Source organism: Desmodus rotundus, chromosome X (assembly GCF_022682495.2).
Source record: "Desmodus rotundus isolate HL8 chromosome X, HLdesRot8A.1, whole genome shotgun sequence".
NCBI classification, from domain to species: Eukaryota; Metazoa; Chordata; class Mammalia; order Chiroptera; family Phyllostomidae; genus Desmodus; species Desmodus rotundus.
Window position 1 is genome coordinate 31386937 of NC_071400.1, and position 17332 is coordinate 31404268.

Genomic DNA, 17332 nt, shown 5'->3' on the forward strand with positions numbered 1-17332 from the left:
AAAGTCATGAAAAGCAGGGACCTACAGCCAAGATTGCTCTACCCAGCAAAGCTATCATTTAGAATTGAAGGGCAGATAAAGAGCTTCCCACACAAGAAAAAACTAAAGGAGTTCATCATCACCAAACCATTATTACATAAAATGTTAAAGGGACTCATTTAAGAAAAAGATCAAAACTATGAACAATAAAATGGCAATACACATCTATCAAGAATTGAATCTAAAACACAAACTAAGCAAACCAGAACAGAGACAGAATCATGGATATGGAGAGCATTTTGATGGTTGCCCAATGAGAGGGGGGTGTAGGGGGGAATGGGTGAAGAGGTGAGGGGATTAAGAAGTACAAATAGGTAGTTACAGAATAGCCATGGGGATGTACAGTACTGTATAGGAAATGGAGTAGCCAAAGAACTTATACGCATGACCCATTGATATGAAAAATGGTGGGGGGATTGCTTGAGGGAGTGGGGGGTGCTGGGTAGAGGGGGGCAAAGGGGGAAAAATTGGGACAACTGTAATAGCATAATCAATAAAATATAATATAAAAATCTTTTTGTAGTCTACATACAGTATAGATATGCTGAACAAAAATATGATTCATGTCCTGGGTGAGACAGCACAAGATTTTATCACGCTACCATTAATGGAATGCAATTTAAGACTTATGAACTGTTTATTTCTAAAATTTTCCATTTAATATTTTGGACTATGGTTCACCATGTGTAACCGAAACTGAGGAAAGCAAAACCATGGCTAAAGGCGGGCTATTGTAGTAGGTAATTACAGAAGACAGGAGAACTGATAAGAAAAAGACTAAAAGAAAGAAGGTTATAAAGGAGAAGAGGCAGGTAATTCAGGAGAGCCTCCAGACCCCTAGAGTTCAAATAACAATGATATGTAAAGGTGTAAATATAGGACACTCTACTTCACGGTGTTAAAATACTGCATTAGCTTTTTTATCTAAAAGGATCAAGAGCGTTGAGTGGGGTGAGTGGTAAACTGCCTCTAAAAAACCCTACATGAAAGTACAAAAGCACAAATTCTGGAGCTGGGAGTCTTCTAATCCTGGCTCTGCACTGACCAGTGTGACTTTGGGCAAATTACTCAATTTTCTGGGTCTTGCTTTCTTCATCTGCAGAATAGGGGCAATTCTATCTGTCATACAGGCAGGTAAGGTAAGTGTTGCATGATGATAACCTGAGATACCAGTTGTCATAGTTCAAAGAAACTAAAAACATCCTATAGACACAAGGCCTAGTAGATCAGTGCAGAAATGTTGGGATCTCTTTTGGGAATTTCTCATTGCCAGTTACCTGAAACTTGCTTTGATCTGGCTGCTGCTGTTGACATAACCCTTATACTTCATGGAAAGTGACAAATCTCTAAGATCATATAGTCTGATTCTGGAGTCATTTGAGGTTACCAGTATCTAAAAATAAAAACAGAGAAAAGTTATATATAAAATCTTTTAATCTAAGTTAAGCTATAATCAAAAAAGGGTGTATACACTTACAGGGTGCACTTCAAAACTAGAAAAAGGAGTATTCTGTAGAAAAGGGACTATATTCTCAGCCAAGATATTAAGAACTAACTTTCAGAAGTCTACTGAGTACTGGGAGAGATGGTTTCGAACACTCGGTACCTTATTTTCTCCTGGTAAAGGCTCAATGCCAGTAATTTTTCTTCCAACCTTGTTGCGTCCTCTGGTAGAGCGGACATGTATTTGCGTGTGGTATTTCAAATGCTAAAATGAAATCACAAATTTAACAGATCGGCATTAGAAGGAATATCAAAGAGCATCTGATCCAGCTCACAGACACGATATTACTTCCTCCAATTTACAGATAAGGCAGTTAAAGCACAGCGAGGATACATCAACTTAATTCAAGACCACACAAACGTTTTTACTAAGTGTTCAACTATGTAATTTATACAAGATATTCACTTACCTCTGTATCATAGAAAATGCACCTGCCATCATATGTCCCAATCACTGCGTATTTGCCATTTTGACAGAAATTTGCAGCTGTGATCAATTTTGTTTGACCATCTACTTCATTCCACAAAGCCACTTTTTTGTCAGGTATGTTCCAAAGGCGGAGCTTTCCATCCAATGACCCACTTAGAAAATACCTGTCATCCTAAAGGTGTAACAAAAGTTTAGAAAGCTTTCAGTTTACCACATCAAGAAAACCTCATTATAGCAAATCAATACATTAACTCTATTAGAAATGTTTAAAATATATAGATCTCATTTTAAAATAACTATTCTTCAAGTAAGCATTACTTTATTCACTAAAAATAACCACAATTAGAAAACATAGTATTACTTTTGTAGAAATGACATTGTGATCATTTTATCATATCCTTAAACTTCTTTTCCCAAAGTATGGATGTGAATAGATAATATGCTGAAATGTTAATTATGTAGGAGAAGGGTTCTATGATAAATACAGTAAGTTTGAAAAACTCTGAGTTACAGAAAATGAATCAAGAGTCTCAGTTTCAAAAGGTGGATAAAGTAGGTGGCATTTTCCAGCTTATTTAACCATGGACTTTTTTGTGGAAAGTTGGTAGGAGGTCAGGGTAGGAACATTTAGCAGGGCCAGTACCTTCGAGGAACATGCTTCAGGAAAGACCATCCTATGATACATTCGCCCTTAGCCTTTTCTGGGACACATGTTAACACATGGGGCAAAAAAGTAGTGCCAGTTAGCCCATGGAACCAGTCGATTTTTGGTACTCTGACACCAGGTCAGCAGAGAATCACTTCACTAATCAAAGTTTCAATCAAATTCTCAATTTCATACCAGGGGTTCTCATCCAGGGGCAACCTGGCCCAATAGGGAACATGTAGCAATGTCTAAAGATGTTTTTGATGGTGACAACTGGGGGTGGGGTGCTACTGACATCCAAGTGGGTGGAGGCCAGGGATGTTGCTAAACATCCTACAGTGCACAAGATGGCCTTCCCTCCCTCTAAAACAGAGAATTATCCAGCCCAAAATGTCAACAGTGCCGAGGTTGAAAAACCTTGCTCTAAAATAAAACCAGGTATCCCAGTAAGCTGGCCTAATTTTTGGTAACATAAGAATTAAAGGTAAAATAATTGGGATGCCAAAACTAGATATAGATTCTCTGCTCAAGATTATTCTTCTTACCAATCTTGAGGCCTGTCAAAAATAATCTATACAGAATGGGTATTTTTATGACTATGGTATAGTAGGCTTGACTCAATGTCTACCAGCAGGAAAGATGAACAAGTAAAAATAATTCACCTTGGCTTTACAAGTCGGAATTTTATTTACATACATGTATACATACATATATCTATGTATATGTGTTTCTCCATTTTGCTACTTCTTTTACAAGTCTATCTTCCTTTGAGATAACATTTAATAGAGTCATATTTCATAAGAAAATGTCAACATTACTCCATTCTTCCCTAGAGCCTCTTAAAAAAATCTCTAGGTCAGTAGAATTTTTAGAAATAGGGCTTTTCGGTTTCCAAAATAAAACCAAAAAATATAGAGAAATTACTCACTAAACAGAAACCTTAATAATAATGTACTATATAGATACACCTAATACTTCTCTTTCCACTGACACATTATAGTTAAAATAGAGGTACAGGAAAGCTGCAGACAGGGGTAAGTCCATCCTTTTATTGCGATCTTGGTTGACAGGTGGGGGTGTTATTCAGAAAGTCCTGATGGTTAAAAATGGTAAGGTATTCACACACATTAAACATTTTTAATTTTGAAAAGTTCTTAACCAAATTATTTAAGGGTTCAGAATTATTACTGCCTATGTTATAAGCTTACCCAGGGAAGGAAATTACATTGAGGAAAACAAAAAAGTCACTCTTCTCTCTTAATCTGGGGGGAAAGAGGAAGAAATGTGACTGTAACGGAAGCAGTGCATTAAAAGGGCAATGGGTGTTAATCATAGAGAGATGAGGACGCGACTGGAAATGCAATCACACATCAGTGCGGGAGAGGGAAGGTAACCATACAGCAACCTGAGTCAGCTTAAGCTCCCCACTTACTTCAGCCTAGCTAGTGAAGTAGGAACAACATGTGACTCCCTTTGCTTATATAGTCGTAAGCAATTAAAATTAATTCAGCCCGATGCGTTTGATGGCTCTGTCCTATATGGGCAGAAGACAGGTCTGCAATTCCACAACAGTAGACTTTTCTCTTTTAGTTGAAATCATATGAAATACTTTTTTTCCCAGGGAACAGATACTAAAGGATTTTCTACATTGAAAATAATGCCAATTAAACTACAACCCCCACAAGACTGGCTCATCTACTACTTGAATGATCAGTCAAGCACATTGACTCACACAGTATTTATGGAAGTGCACATCAGTGCACCTGTGTCGGAAAACTATGATGTATCTGATAAGCTAAAATATTCAATTCTCTCTCTCTCTCAAAAAAAAAATAAAGAAAATAAAGAAGAAGTGATCTCAAGAGTAACAATGCTTCTAGACATTAAACAGGAATTCAGCATTATCTTGTAACAAATTTTGGACTTTACTTCTTTCAACCTTTTGCTGTTTGTCTCTTCCCTTCCCAGCCTTCCCACAACTATTCCTGCCTATATGCTTCCCTTTCTCATTTATGCACTTGCTCTCTTCTCTTCTTCCACCATTTCCGATCTCTCATCTTTGACAGGATCCTTTATTTATACCCTGCATTTCTTACTAAAGATTCAGAATGACTTTTCATTGTTATATTTTTTAGAACATAACATTTCCGGTTCTTCTAATAGAGATTAGCAGAATATTTATTTCCTTTCTATTTTTTAAAAAGCAAAATAAAAGACTAAATTAAGTTGTTCTAAACTACGTGGCTGTTATTTTTTTTCCTGTAATCCAACTACCCTCCAGAGAAACCTGGTTCCCTCACCTTTCTTATAGTATAACAACAAATGTATAAACAATTACTTACTCTTGGATGAAAAGCTATGGCAGTGACAAAATCTATATGCTGAAAACAGCAAAGGCATTCTCTTCTGGAAATATGCCATAATCTGACTGTTTTATCCATCGAAGAAGAAAGCAGAAAGTAGTTCTATGGAAGAATTGCCATTGATTATTTTACCACCATGTGAAAAAAAAGCTACACAGCATAAGAAAGTGCAAAAGATTATATCCAATTCGCTTGGAAGATCCCATTTTTTTCCAAAACAATTAAATACCATTATTTCTTAGATTCTAGGACTTTTTCTCATTACCTATTCTGGAATTATATTGGAATTCAGCTATGAATCTAAGGCAGATATTCATCTGATTGTCACTTCAGTTATTTTTACATTGACAACACAGGCGAATTTAAACTCACATGGACTCTCTGTCATGTAAAATGCCTTCAAAAAGATTACTCTATAATAATACAGCATGGAAATGAAAAGTTATTGTGCACCCGTCACTGTAGGCAATAAAATTAGAGAATAGAAATTGTCAAATCTACAAGGGAAATAGAACCAGAGGCATGGAAACAAGGAACAGACTGACAGTGACCAGAGGGGAGGGGGATAATGGTGGAAAGAAGGGGAAGGGACTAGTCAAGGGACATATATGGATGACCCATGGACAAGGACAACAGGGTGGGGATTGACTGTGGGAGTGGGGAGTGGGTGAGGCAGCAGAGAGCAATGGGGGGGGAAATCAGAATAACTGTAACAGAACAGTAAAATATTCAATTAAAAAAGTAAAAAAAATTGTCAAATCTCTCAGAATAGATCATAGAATTTTCAAAACTAGAAAAGGGTAGTATTACTGATTTAGGCACTGTGATGGACCATCACTCAGGAGCCAAATATCTATCTCTCAGCTGGCCTGGCCAGTGCGGCTCAGTTGATTGGAGCATTGTCCCATGCGTGGAAAGGTTGCGGGTGTGATTTCTGGTCAGGGAGCTTATGAGAGGCAACTGATTGATTTCTTTCCCCCGCCCCCCAAGAAACAATGAAAAAATGTCCTCAGGTGAGGATTAAAAAAAAAAAAAAGCTTCCAGCTGGCAGAAGCTCTTTATTTCTAAACACAATCTATTTAAGGGGAGAACTATGAGTTATATTGAATGTGAAAATCCAAATGAGACTCTAGCATTCTTCGGTATGCATAAAAGTGCTAAAGAAACTGAAGTACTGACAACATTTAATGAGTATGGTACTTACAATGTGCTAAACACTGTTCTTAGCACGCCTCGAGGTAGGTATATTATTAGCCCCTTTTACAAAAGAGAACACTGAAGCAAACAGGTCAAATAATTTGTCTGAAACTACATGCACAGCCTGCCAGTGGCAGAGTGGGCAGTGTGGCTCTAGGTATGGGCTCTAATCCCTACACTGTTCTGCAGAGTGCTTAAGTAGAAGACACTATGGGAAACAACCAGATGCTTTGTCATTTACTTAAAGCAATGAAAGAATCTTATATCTTTACACTTGATCTCAGCCAAAAGGCTGAGAAGTGATAAAATCTGACATCTTCAAATGCAGAAAGACTAAGCATAAATATTGATGTGGATATGTAGCTGTACTGATACATATATGCTCTTTGGGCTGGTTTATAGGGATACATTTTATGTGGTTTACCTGGTTTTAAACAGATGGCGTATCTGCAATTAAAAAACAGAATTTTGAAAAAATAAAATAAACTTTTTAAAATATAAGAAATGAAAAAACAAAAATAGAAAAAATAAATTTTGAAAGATTTAAAATAACTTTAAAACATCTAATAATTTTTTTATTTTCAAGATCTACTTAGTACCAGACAAGTTTTCAAGAGTATGTGCAGTTTACCTTATATTTCCTCTTAAAAACAACTATATAAAAACAACCTGTCTTCTGTTCATTAAAACTAACTTTATTCAATTCATGCAATAGTCCATTGCTTGAAGTATATGAAAAAAATATGAAGACATGCTTAGAAGTGAAGATGCTGAAGACATGTTAAGATTTGTTCTAATAAGCCAAGAGATTTCTTTTCAATAAATACTTATTGAATTAGTATAATTAAATAATTTTATTAAACTAAGCATAATCTTGGGAGTCAAGGAAATTAGATTCAAATCTAAGTTCTGACCATAACTAGTTTTGTGATCTTGGATGGGCCAGAGGCCCTTTCTTCTAATCTACAAGATGAAATATTGTCTACCTCACAGGGTTATTATTGGAAGAATTAACGTGGTAATTCTTGTTACCTGGTACAAAATAAGTCTTCAACAAAAAGAAAACCCACTGTAAACACCTATTATGCTAGATACTGAAAAGAAACAACAGTAAAATAAGATCAGGTCCCTACTGTCAAGGGGCTTAGAATCTTGCTGCAAACAAGACTTAGAGTCCTGGCTGGTGTGGTTCAGTGGACTGAGCACTGGCCTGTGAACCAAACAATTGCCGGTTCAATTCCCAGTCAGGGCACATGCCTTAGGTTGCAGGCCAGGTCCCCAGTGTGTGCGTGTGTGTGTGTGTGGGGGGGGGAGGGCGGCGGCAAGTGAGAGACAACCACACATTGAGGTTTCTCTGACCCCTCTTCCCCTTCCCCTCTGTCTAAAAATAAATAAATAAATAAATAAATAAATAAATAAATAATCTTAAAAAAGACTTAGAAATGCATATAGGTAGTTAAGTAAAAAATGGAAGCATAATCCTTATGTATGCACAGCCTCTTGGTTCTCCTACTCTGGAGAACCGTGACTGATACGGTGGTCAGTGAAGAACTAATGTCTTCCAGTTAGTGTGACATTTCAGAAAAAATACTAGTTTGCTTTAACAAAATAAAATTAGTACAAGGCTCCCAATTGTGTGCTTTGCACTGACTGCTCCAGATGATTATGATGGTCAGATTAAGGATTAGATTTCCATCTTCTGACAACTCAGTCAGATTTCACGCAGGGTAGAGAAGGAGTACAAAGACACAATCAGGGCTCAGTTTAAAACCAGACTACAAGGTGAGGCCCAAGTTTCTTCCAGGTTAGAGAAAGACATGACTGATGGGTTATGAAAAGCATCTAGACATCTAAATAAGAATGATAGGAACAGCAATTCATAAATGGAGTGGTTCAAAGCTGAAGCTCAGAGAAATCTGGACTTGCCAATTTATACAAGTGATATCTGTGCGGTACATGAGGTTCTCCTGACGTGGTTAAGATATAATGGGCATCACCAGTATCCTTCATAGTATTTTGTTAGCTCAGTTGACTCTTCTCAATTTAAGGCTTTTAAATACTACCCCCCCCCCATTCTTAATATATTTTAGATTCTGATTACTGACAAATTTCAATATAAAGGAAGTGTAAGGTATCATGCAAAAATTTAAAAACTGCTTCCTGCTTTAAAGACTTTAAGTCTAATTTAAAATCTCTTTAAATTTTCAAAAAATTGTGAAAATATTTGATCAGTGGCCAAACAGACCCTCTACTTCTGAAATAATTTTGTTCTAAAGGAAAAAAATCACAAAACTAAGGTTTATCATTGAGTCACAGAATGTAAATGTTAAACCTAAATTTATAATTTCACTGATGTAGCAGATTAGCCCCAAAGCAGTCTTGATTAGGTAAGATCAGACTTCACCTTTGTAGTTGAAGTCATATCCATTTTGCTTAGGATACTTCGCAAAATTATAAAAGAGGCAAAAGCTCTACTACATAAACAGCTACAGATAGAAGCTGTTAAGTAATATAAACATTTTCTTATGAGCCTAGTGTGATGTCTTTTTTTAACTTTGATTAATTTGTACAAACCGCACACAGTATATATATGAACATTCAAACAATTGACAGCGTGACAATCATACAAATAAAAAATGTTTTTATCCTAAACTCATAGCGACATAGAATTAATACACAATCCAAATAAAAATTTCCTACTTTAGACCACGAAAGATCAAGGAGATCAGCAGTATGTCCTTTATATTTGCAAAATGGCCGTTGTCGAAATGGTGCATTTTTATCATCGGGGTCTTCATCAGCTCCACTGCATACCTATGTAGGCAAAGACAAATGTGAAAAGTAGAGAAACAAAGGCTTTATACACTTCCCACCCATCTGTTCTCTCATCATTTTGCATGGTGCATGAATGAAATCTTCCTCCACCAAAAGCAAACTCCCTTTTATGCTGAATTTGCTATCATAACCTCTTCACCTCCTTGACCTAATAAACAACAAACCAAGATAATCAACTGAAGACATTGTGCTAACACAGTCTTTTCCCTCCCTAACAGAGCCAGCACCACGGGGTGATAGGCTAATCAAGACAAGCTCATTCCCTTTCTCAGTGATGACTAGTTTAGAAATGGGCACATGGTACAATTTTGATCTATTAGACACGAGGGAATGTTTATTGAGGGAGGCAGGAGGGGGAGGCTCTAAAACGATTTCCTCGTTCTTAAAAGGGCATACTAAAAGAGACCTTCCTCTTTCCTGCTTCCAAACATTGTTTTCTGCACGTGACACCTATGAGTGTAGCGAACATTGGAGGGACCATGAAGGAAACCAACCCAAGAGAACAACAGATCAAGAATAGCAAAGCAGGAAGGTGGTAGGACCCTGTGCCCTGCTGATACTACTGAGCTGCTGAATTAGCCACCCCTGGAACCGCCTTACCTCCAGACTTGCTTCCTCATTGTTTAAGGCATTTTCAGTTGGATTTCTGTTATTGGAAGTCAAAAGCATCCTGACAGAGGTAGGTGAAAAATAATGCCGTTCTTTTGTGCCATGCATTTAGTTTACGACATGCTTCTGTAGTCATTATCTCAATGAATCCTAACAACTCTGAGCGGTAGGTATTAGCATTATGAAGATAGAGAGATGAAGAAAAAAAAAATCAAGGCTCGAAGAGATTAAAATAACATTATTCAAGGTCACATAGCCACCTGCAAACAGCAGAACCAAAGCAGAAATACAAGCCATTCAACTTCAAGTTCAGAGATTGTTCCTGAAATGTTATAGAAGATATTAGCATAAGCAAAAATATGGAGTGTTAGCTAAGCCTTAAGGGTAGGTAGGATGATGAGGATGGAAAAAACAGTATATAGGGATTAAGGTAAAAAGATACTTTGAGACAAGATCATAAAGAGTCTCGAATTTGTGGCTTAAAAGTTCAAATGCAATGGAGAGTCAACACAAAAATTCTAATGCAATGGAGAGTCAACACAAGTTTCTGAAAATAAAAAATAACATGATCTGACTGGTGTTTTAGAAAGAGAATGCTGGGCAATAGTGTAAAAGACCATTTGGAGAGAGAGAATGGAAGCAGGAAGAGCAGTCAGGAAGTTTAAGTAAGAATAATTAGGGTTTAAACTAGAACAGTGGGTATGGGGCTAGATTAAAAGCTACTGATTTTAGTGGTCTAGAATTTTACAGATAATAAAAATATCTTCACATCTTCTGTGGAGATAGACCAGCCACACAAATGCCCTGACCTTTTGCCAAGTACTACTAATCCTAGGTGACTATAGCTACTTCTCCTAATTTTGCTGCCAGCCCCAGAGGCATTGCTGGAACATATAAAATGAGGCAGGCTTGTCCCATTACATCAAATTCCACCTTGCCTTAAATAATCATTTACATTTAATTAACTCCTTAACATATTTCCTCTAGCAGTGATTCCAGATCTCTTCCTCCTTAAACAACCATTTTCTTCTCCCCATGCTCTACCTTAAAAAAAAATACTTAATGTTTTTCTGATTATAAAGTAATACATGTTCAGTGTAGATAATTAAAAAAAAAAACCCAGAAAGTCGGATAATTAAAATTAAAACCACCCATAATTTGCTGACATTTTGATCTTCAATCTTCCTTTTTAAAAAACACAATTGAAATCATATTATGTATATGACTCAGTACCTTCCTTTTTATCACGCCAGTGTTTTCCGTATTCCACTCTTTGAAAACATTTACAAGTTGCATATGAATGCAGCATAATTTAATCATTCTCTAATATCTTGCTCATTCAGGCATTTCCATTTTTTTCTAATATAAATAGCAATTCAATGAACAATCTGGAACCTAAATCTTCATCCATATTTGATTAAAAAATTTTCTAATATAAGGGCTATTACTTGGTCAAAAGGTTTAAATCCTGAGACTTTCATAGTATCTTCTGTTATTTGTTTTAATAAAAGCAGGTAAGTTTATTTAAAAATTTTCAAGAAATATAGCTGAAAATCCTACCTCCTAGAGATAACTACTAGTAATAATTTAGAGTGTATCCTTTAAGCTTTTATCTATAAATATTTATAGATATTTTAGTCAAAATCGGGATAATATTGTATCCAATTTTAAATCTGCTTTTTTCACATTACATTTTTTTAAAAATTTTTAGTTATTCAATTACAGTTGTATGCCTTTTCTCCCCATCCCTCCACCCAACCCCAGCTGAACCCACCTCCCTCCCCCACCCCCACCCTCCCTCTTGATTTTGTCCATGTGTCCTTTATAGTAGTTCCTGTAATCCCCTCTCTCCACTGTCCCCTTCCCACATTACATATCATTTTGAATATTTTTAATGTCATTAAGTAGTCTGTGAAAACAATTTAAGAATGGAATAATATTCTACTATATGGACTATAACATAGTTTTTATTTTCCAACTGTTAAAAATTTAGCTTGTTCAAATTTTCGCTCTAGTCGGAAGCATGTACCATGTTCATGGATTGGAAGAATCAACATTATCAAAATGGCCATACTACCCAAAGCAATTTATAGATTCAATGCAATCCCTATTAGAGTACCCATGACATATTTCACAGATATAGAACAAACATTGCAGAAATTCATATGGAACCATAAACGACCTCGAATAGCTGCAGCAATTTTGAGAAAGAAAAACAAAGCAGGAGGGATCACAATACCTGATATCAAACTGTATTACAAGGCCACTGTAATCAAAACAGCCTGGTACTGGCATAAAAACAGGCACATAGACCAATGGAACAGAATAGAGAGCCCAGAAATAAACTCAAGTCTATACGATCAATTAATATTTGACAAAGGAGGCAGGAGCATAAAATGGAGCAAAAACAGCCTCTTCAACAGATGGTGTTGGGAGATCTGGACAGCTACGTGCAAAAAAATGAAACTCGATCACCAACTTACGCCATACACGAAAATAAACTCAAGATGGATAAAAGACTTAAATATAAGCCGTAACACCATAAAAGTCCTAGAGGAAAACATTGGCAGGAAAATCTCAGACATTCCACGCAGCAACATCCTCACAGACACATCCCCTAAAGCAAGGGACATAAAGGAAAGAATAAACAAATGGGACCTCATCAAAATAAAAAGCTTCTGCATGGCTAAAGAAAACAGCACCAAATTACAAAGAGTACCAACAGTATGGGAAAACATATTTGCCAATGATACCTCAGACAAGGGCCTGATCTCCAAAATATATAAAGAACTCACTCGACTCCACTCCAGGAAGACAAACAACCCAATTAAAAAATGGGCAAAGGACTTGAACAGACACTTCTCCAAGGAAGACATACAGAGGGCCCAGAGACATATGAAAAGATGCTCAGCATCACTAGCCATCAGAGAGATGCAAATTAAAACCACAATGAGGTATCATCTCACACCAGTCAGAATGGCCAACATAAACAAATCCACAAACAAATGTTGGAGAGGATGTGGAGAAAAGGGAACCCTTGTGCACTGTTGGTGGGAATGCAGACTAGTGAGGCCACTGTGGAAAACAGTATGGAATTTCCTCAGAAAACTAAAAATGGAACTGCCCTTTGACCCAGTAATTCCGCTGCTGGGATTATACCCTAAGAACACTGAAACACCAATCCAAAAGAATCTGTGCACCCCAATGTTCATAGCAGCACAATTTACAATAGCCAAGTACTGGAAGCAACCGAAGTGCCCATCAGCAAACGAGTGGGTCCAAAAACTATGGTACATTTACACAATGGAATTCTACGCAGCAGAGAGAAAGAAGGAGCTTATACCCTTTGCAACAGCATGGATGAAACTGGAGAGCATTATGCTAAGTGAAATAAGCCAGGAAGTGAGGGACAAGTACCATATGATCTCACCTTTAACTGGAACATAAGCAATAGAAGAAAAAAGCAAACAAAATATAACCAGAGACATTGAAGTTAAGAACAATCTAACAATAGCCAGGGCAGGGGTGGGGGGTGGGGGGCGGGGATAGTGGGAAGAGGGTATTACAGGAACTACTATAAAGGACACATGGACAAAACCAAGGGGGAGGGTGGAGAGGGGGGAGGGAGGTGGGTTCACCTGGGGTGGGGTAGAGGGATGGGGAGAAAAGGCATACAACTGTAATTGCATAATAAAAAAAAAAAAAAATTTTCGCTCTAGTGAGAACACTGAGATGAAAATCCTACTACCTACATTTTTGGGCATATCTGATTACCGTATTCTTTGGACTAGAAGACGCAATGCCCCCCGCCCCTGCCTCATTTGGGAGGAAAATGGGGGGTGCATCTTATAGTCCAAATGTAGCGTACCTGGCTCGCGGGGGGTGGAGGGGGGGGGTGCGACAGCAGTGGAGCAGGGTTTTTTTCCCCCCTATTTTCCTTCTCCAAAACCTCGGTATGTCTTATAGTCCGAAAAATACGGTACTTCTTTATAATAGATTTTTAAATGTAGAATTATTAAAAATAGAATTACTAAATAAAATATTTTATCTAATCGATATATCTCTCTAAATAGATGCCTATATCTAGAGATATTTATATGTCTACATAAATATGTTTTCATACATAAATATATAAAACTCTATTATAAACATTTCAAACATATACGGAAATAGAATATAGTAAATAGTGTAATGAACCCCATGTATCCATTGCCTGCTTTAACAATCATGATTGTACTCATCTTGTTTTATCAATCCTCCCACTTTTATGTATTTGCTTACTTTTGCTGGAGCATATCAGTAAATACTCTATATGCATCTCTAACTAACAAGCCCTCTTTTAAACATAAGTACAAAGCCATTACCACACCTAATAATATCATTTGTATCATCTAATACAGGGGTGTCAAACTCATTTTCACCAAGGGCCACATCAGCCTTGCAGTTGCCTTCCAAGGGCCGAATGTAATTTCAACTCCCGAACAGTTAAGGACTAGTTACATGTATACCGTCCTAAAGTGATTTCGCCTGATGTAGCCCCTGGTGGAAATGAGTCTGACACCCCTGATCTAATATCTAATCCATATTCAAATACCCTGATTATCTAAAAATATAATTTTAAACTTGGACTGCTATGAAAACTTGTAAGCCTTTTGATATTTATTAGCACTTACCAGATACTGTATTAGTTACTTGACATGCCAAATAAATGACATTCCTTGTCTTATAACCTATTCTCAGTATTTAAAAGCCAGAACAAGCTTTCTAACACATCAGATTTATGTCACTCTCTGTTCAAAAACCCTCCATTAGCTTCCATCTTTCTCAAAACAATAGCCAAACTCCTTGCAATGGCCCATTCGCTATGACTGCCCCATCCATATCTTTGTGACCTCATTTTCTATTATTCTCCCCCTCAGTCACTGGCTCCAGCTATCCAAGCCTCTGCTGTTTCTTCAACACAACAGAACTCCTGTGTTATAGCAGTTTCGGCTGCTGTTCACTCTACCTGAAATTTTCTTCTACAGATACAGCCATATGACCCCTTTCTCACCTCCTTCAGATTTTGCTCAAATGATAAACTCTTGGTGAAGCTTTGCTTGTCCACCTTATTTACTCCTGGTCACTCCATTTTATCTGCTTTCTTTTACTCATAAAATTCATCACCTTCTAATATATTACAAAATTTACTTATTTCTCTGTCTCCCACTGCTAGAATGTAAACTTCCTAACAACAGATATTTGTGTCTCTTTTATTTACTACGATATTCCCCAATTCCTAGAGCAGTGATTAACACATAGTAGGCACTCAATAAATACTTGTGGACTAAATGAAGACATAGTGCCAGACCTTAAGATGCCAACTAGTGGAGCATAATGGTTAAGAGCATAAGCTCTAGAGACAGATCAGAGCTGGGTTCTAATTCTGCCACTATATCTGTCAACTGTGTGAATTGGTGAGTTACTTATTATCTCCTAAGCCTTCTATTTTTCATCTGTTAAAACAGAGTTCTTCATAGTATTTCACAACAGTATCAGGACTGTTGTCAGGTTCTGTGAGATGAGACATCAAATGCATTTAGCCAAGTACCTGGCACACAGTAAGGACACACAATGTTAGCCGTTGTTACATATATTGATATAGTATAATAAGTGTGTTTACCAGAAATAAGGGCAAAGTACCACAGGAACAATGAGGGAGCATGTGAATAATTATGCATTAAGTGAAGCAAGGAATGCTTTCGGGAGACCTGACTCTGAAATGAATTTATGAGGTAAAGGAGAATAGCATATGTAAATACATGGAATCTACAAAAGGGCAACAATGAATAACCGAGTGGCTCAGAAGATAAGGTTTGTGAGAGGAAAGGGTGGGAAGTAAAATGAACTGAGGTCGGACTGATCTCTAAAAAGGCTGAGTCAAGCTAAGGAATTTGGCCTTGATTCTAGAGGAAAAAAGACAGCCACAAGGAGTGATTAAATAGAAGTAACATGATCAGATTTGTTTTACAGGAAAGTAATTCTGCTGGCATTGTGGATGAAAGACTGGAATCTGGGAAAGAGCTCTAATGGTCCAGGTAAGAGATAAAGCCAGGATTATAGCACTGGAAATGAAAGGAATGGCCAGATTCCAAACACATTTGGGCAGGATGTGGTAAATGAGCAAACACTGAAGGGAGGAAAGAGAGTAAAAAGTGATCACAGTTTCTAACTCAGGAGATGGGATTATTAAAGAGTGAACTGACATCAAGTACACTGTCAAAGGAGTGGCTTTCTTCGGAAAATTATATGTGTTGCACTTAATTCTGTTTTGGAGATACATCAACATTGTTGATGCCTGTCTTCCCCCATGCGTACAGCTCCTTGGCATGGCTTGTCCACTGCATCTTTATATTTTCAGTGCCTAACACACTGTTGACTAAACCAAGTCTAAACCAATGCATATTTTAAATGTTGCATATGCAGAATTTCACAAAAATTACTTCTCATTCCTTTACATTTAACTCCTTTCTGTAAGTTTTCGATTCTACTGATTTTTTAAAAGATTTAATTTATTTATTTTTAGAGAGAGGGAAAGGGAGAAAGAAAGAGAGGGAGAGAAACACCAGTGTGTGGTAGCCTCTTACATGCCCCTACTGGGCCTGGCCCACAACCTAGGCATGTGCCCTGACTGGGAATCTAACCGGTCACCCTTTGCTTCGCAGGCCGGCACCCAATCCACTGAGCCACATCAGCCAGGGCTGATCGTATTGATCTTGAAAGGGATCAGAACATGTCACCTCAAATATGCCTCCCTTTGCATAAGAATTAGTTTGAGCTTAAGGCAACTTAGAAGAAAGAGATAAGAAAGTCTCTATCCTCCCTCTTTATACCTGAAAGCAGAGCATAAAATTCCCTTTGGGAAGGTGTCTTCCCCATACCTATCCTTTAGCAGGAAGGGGAGAATGAATCTTATCTCTGGAGATAACTCACAGGACTTTACTAATTAACCCTTATCTTACATTACTTTCATCTAATATATTTACCTTACTACAACTTACCACCACTAACAGCCTAAACCCCCGTTCTTCTTTGTCTTTTCCATCTCCACAAACTTATTGCTCTTTGTTAAAATGACATTAACCCTCTGGGTTTACCTGTTTCTTTGGGTCCGCCCCTATGTTTCTTTTTTAAAAGTATTTCACTTATGTATTTTTGGAGAGGGGAAGGGAGGGAGAAAGAGAGGGAGAGAAACCTTTCATGTGTCCCCTACTTGGGAACTTGGCCCACAACCCAGGCATGTGCCCTGACCAGGAATCGAACCAGCGACCCTTTGGTTTGCAGGCTGGCGCCCAATCTACTGAGCCACACCAGCCAGGGTGCCCTATTTTTCTACAAAGGCCTCTACATGCATATTATTTCTCCTCTTTTAAAATTTTATTTATTTTTATTTATTGATGGGGGGGATTTGTTGTTCTACTTATTTATGCATTCATCGGTTGATTCCTACATGTGCCTTGACTGGGGATCGAAAAGGCATCCTTGGTATATTGGGACAATGCTCTAACCAACTGAGCAACCTGGCCAGGGTCCATTTCTCCTCATAGTCTGTCCTTTGTCAGGTTATTTTGTAGATCCCAGCTGCGGAAACTAAGAGGGTAGAGGAATTTTTTTCCTCCTGTACAATCTATTCTCAAAAATTCTAAGCACCAGTTAAATCCTAAAATACCC

At 37.5% G+C, this 17332-nt stretch overlaps 1 protein-coding gene across 1 annotated transcript in view; it reads right to left on the bottom strand.

The window, feature by feature from the left end:
• Positions 1-17332, bottom strand: part of WDR44 (WD repeat domain 44) — an 84653-nt gene that overhangs the window by 5517 nt on the left and 61804 nt on the right. The window contains exons 13-17 of the mRNA XM_024559105.3: positions 8879-8992; positions 4961-5083; positions 1953-2144; positions 1646-1747; positions 1317-1432 (exon numbers count right to left, since the gene is read on the bottom strand). Of these exons, the coding sequence (XP_024414873.2) occupies positions 1317-1432; positions 1646-1747; positions 1953-2144; positions 4961-5083; positions 8879-8992 (647 nt within the window). The remainder of the gene's footprint in view (positions 1-1316; positions 1433-1645; positions 1748-1952; positions 2145-4960; positions 5084-8878; positions 8993-17332) is intronic.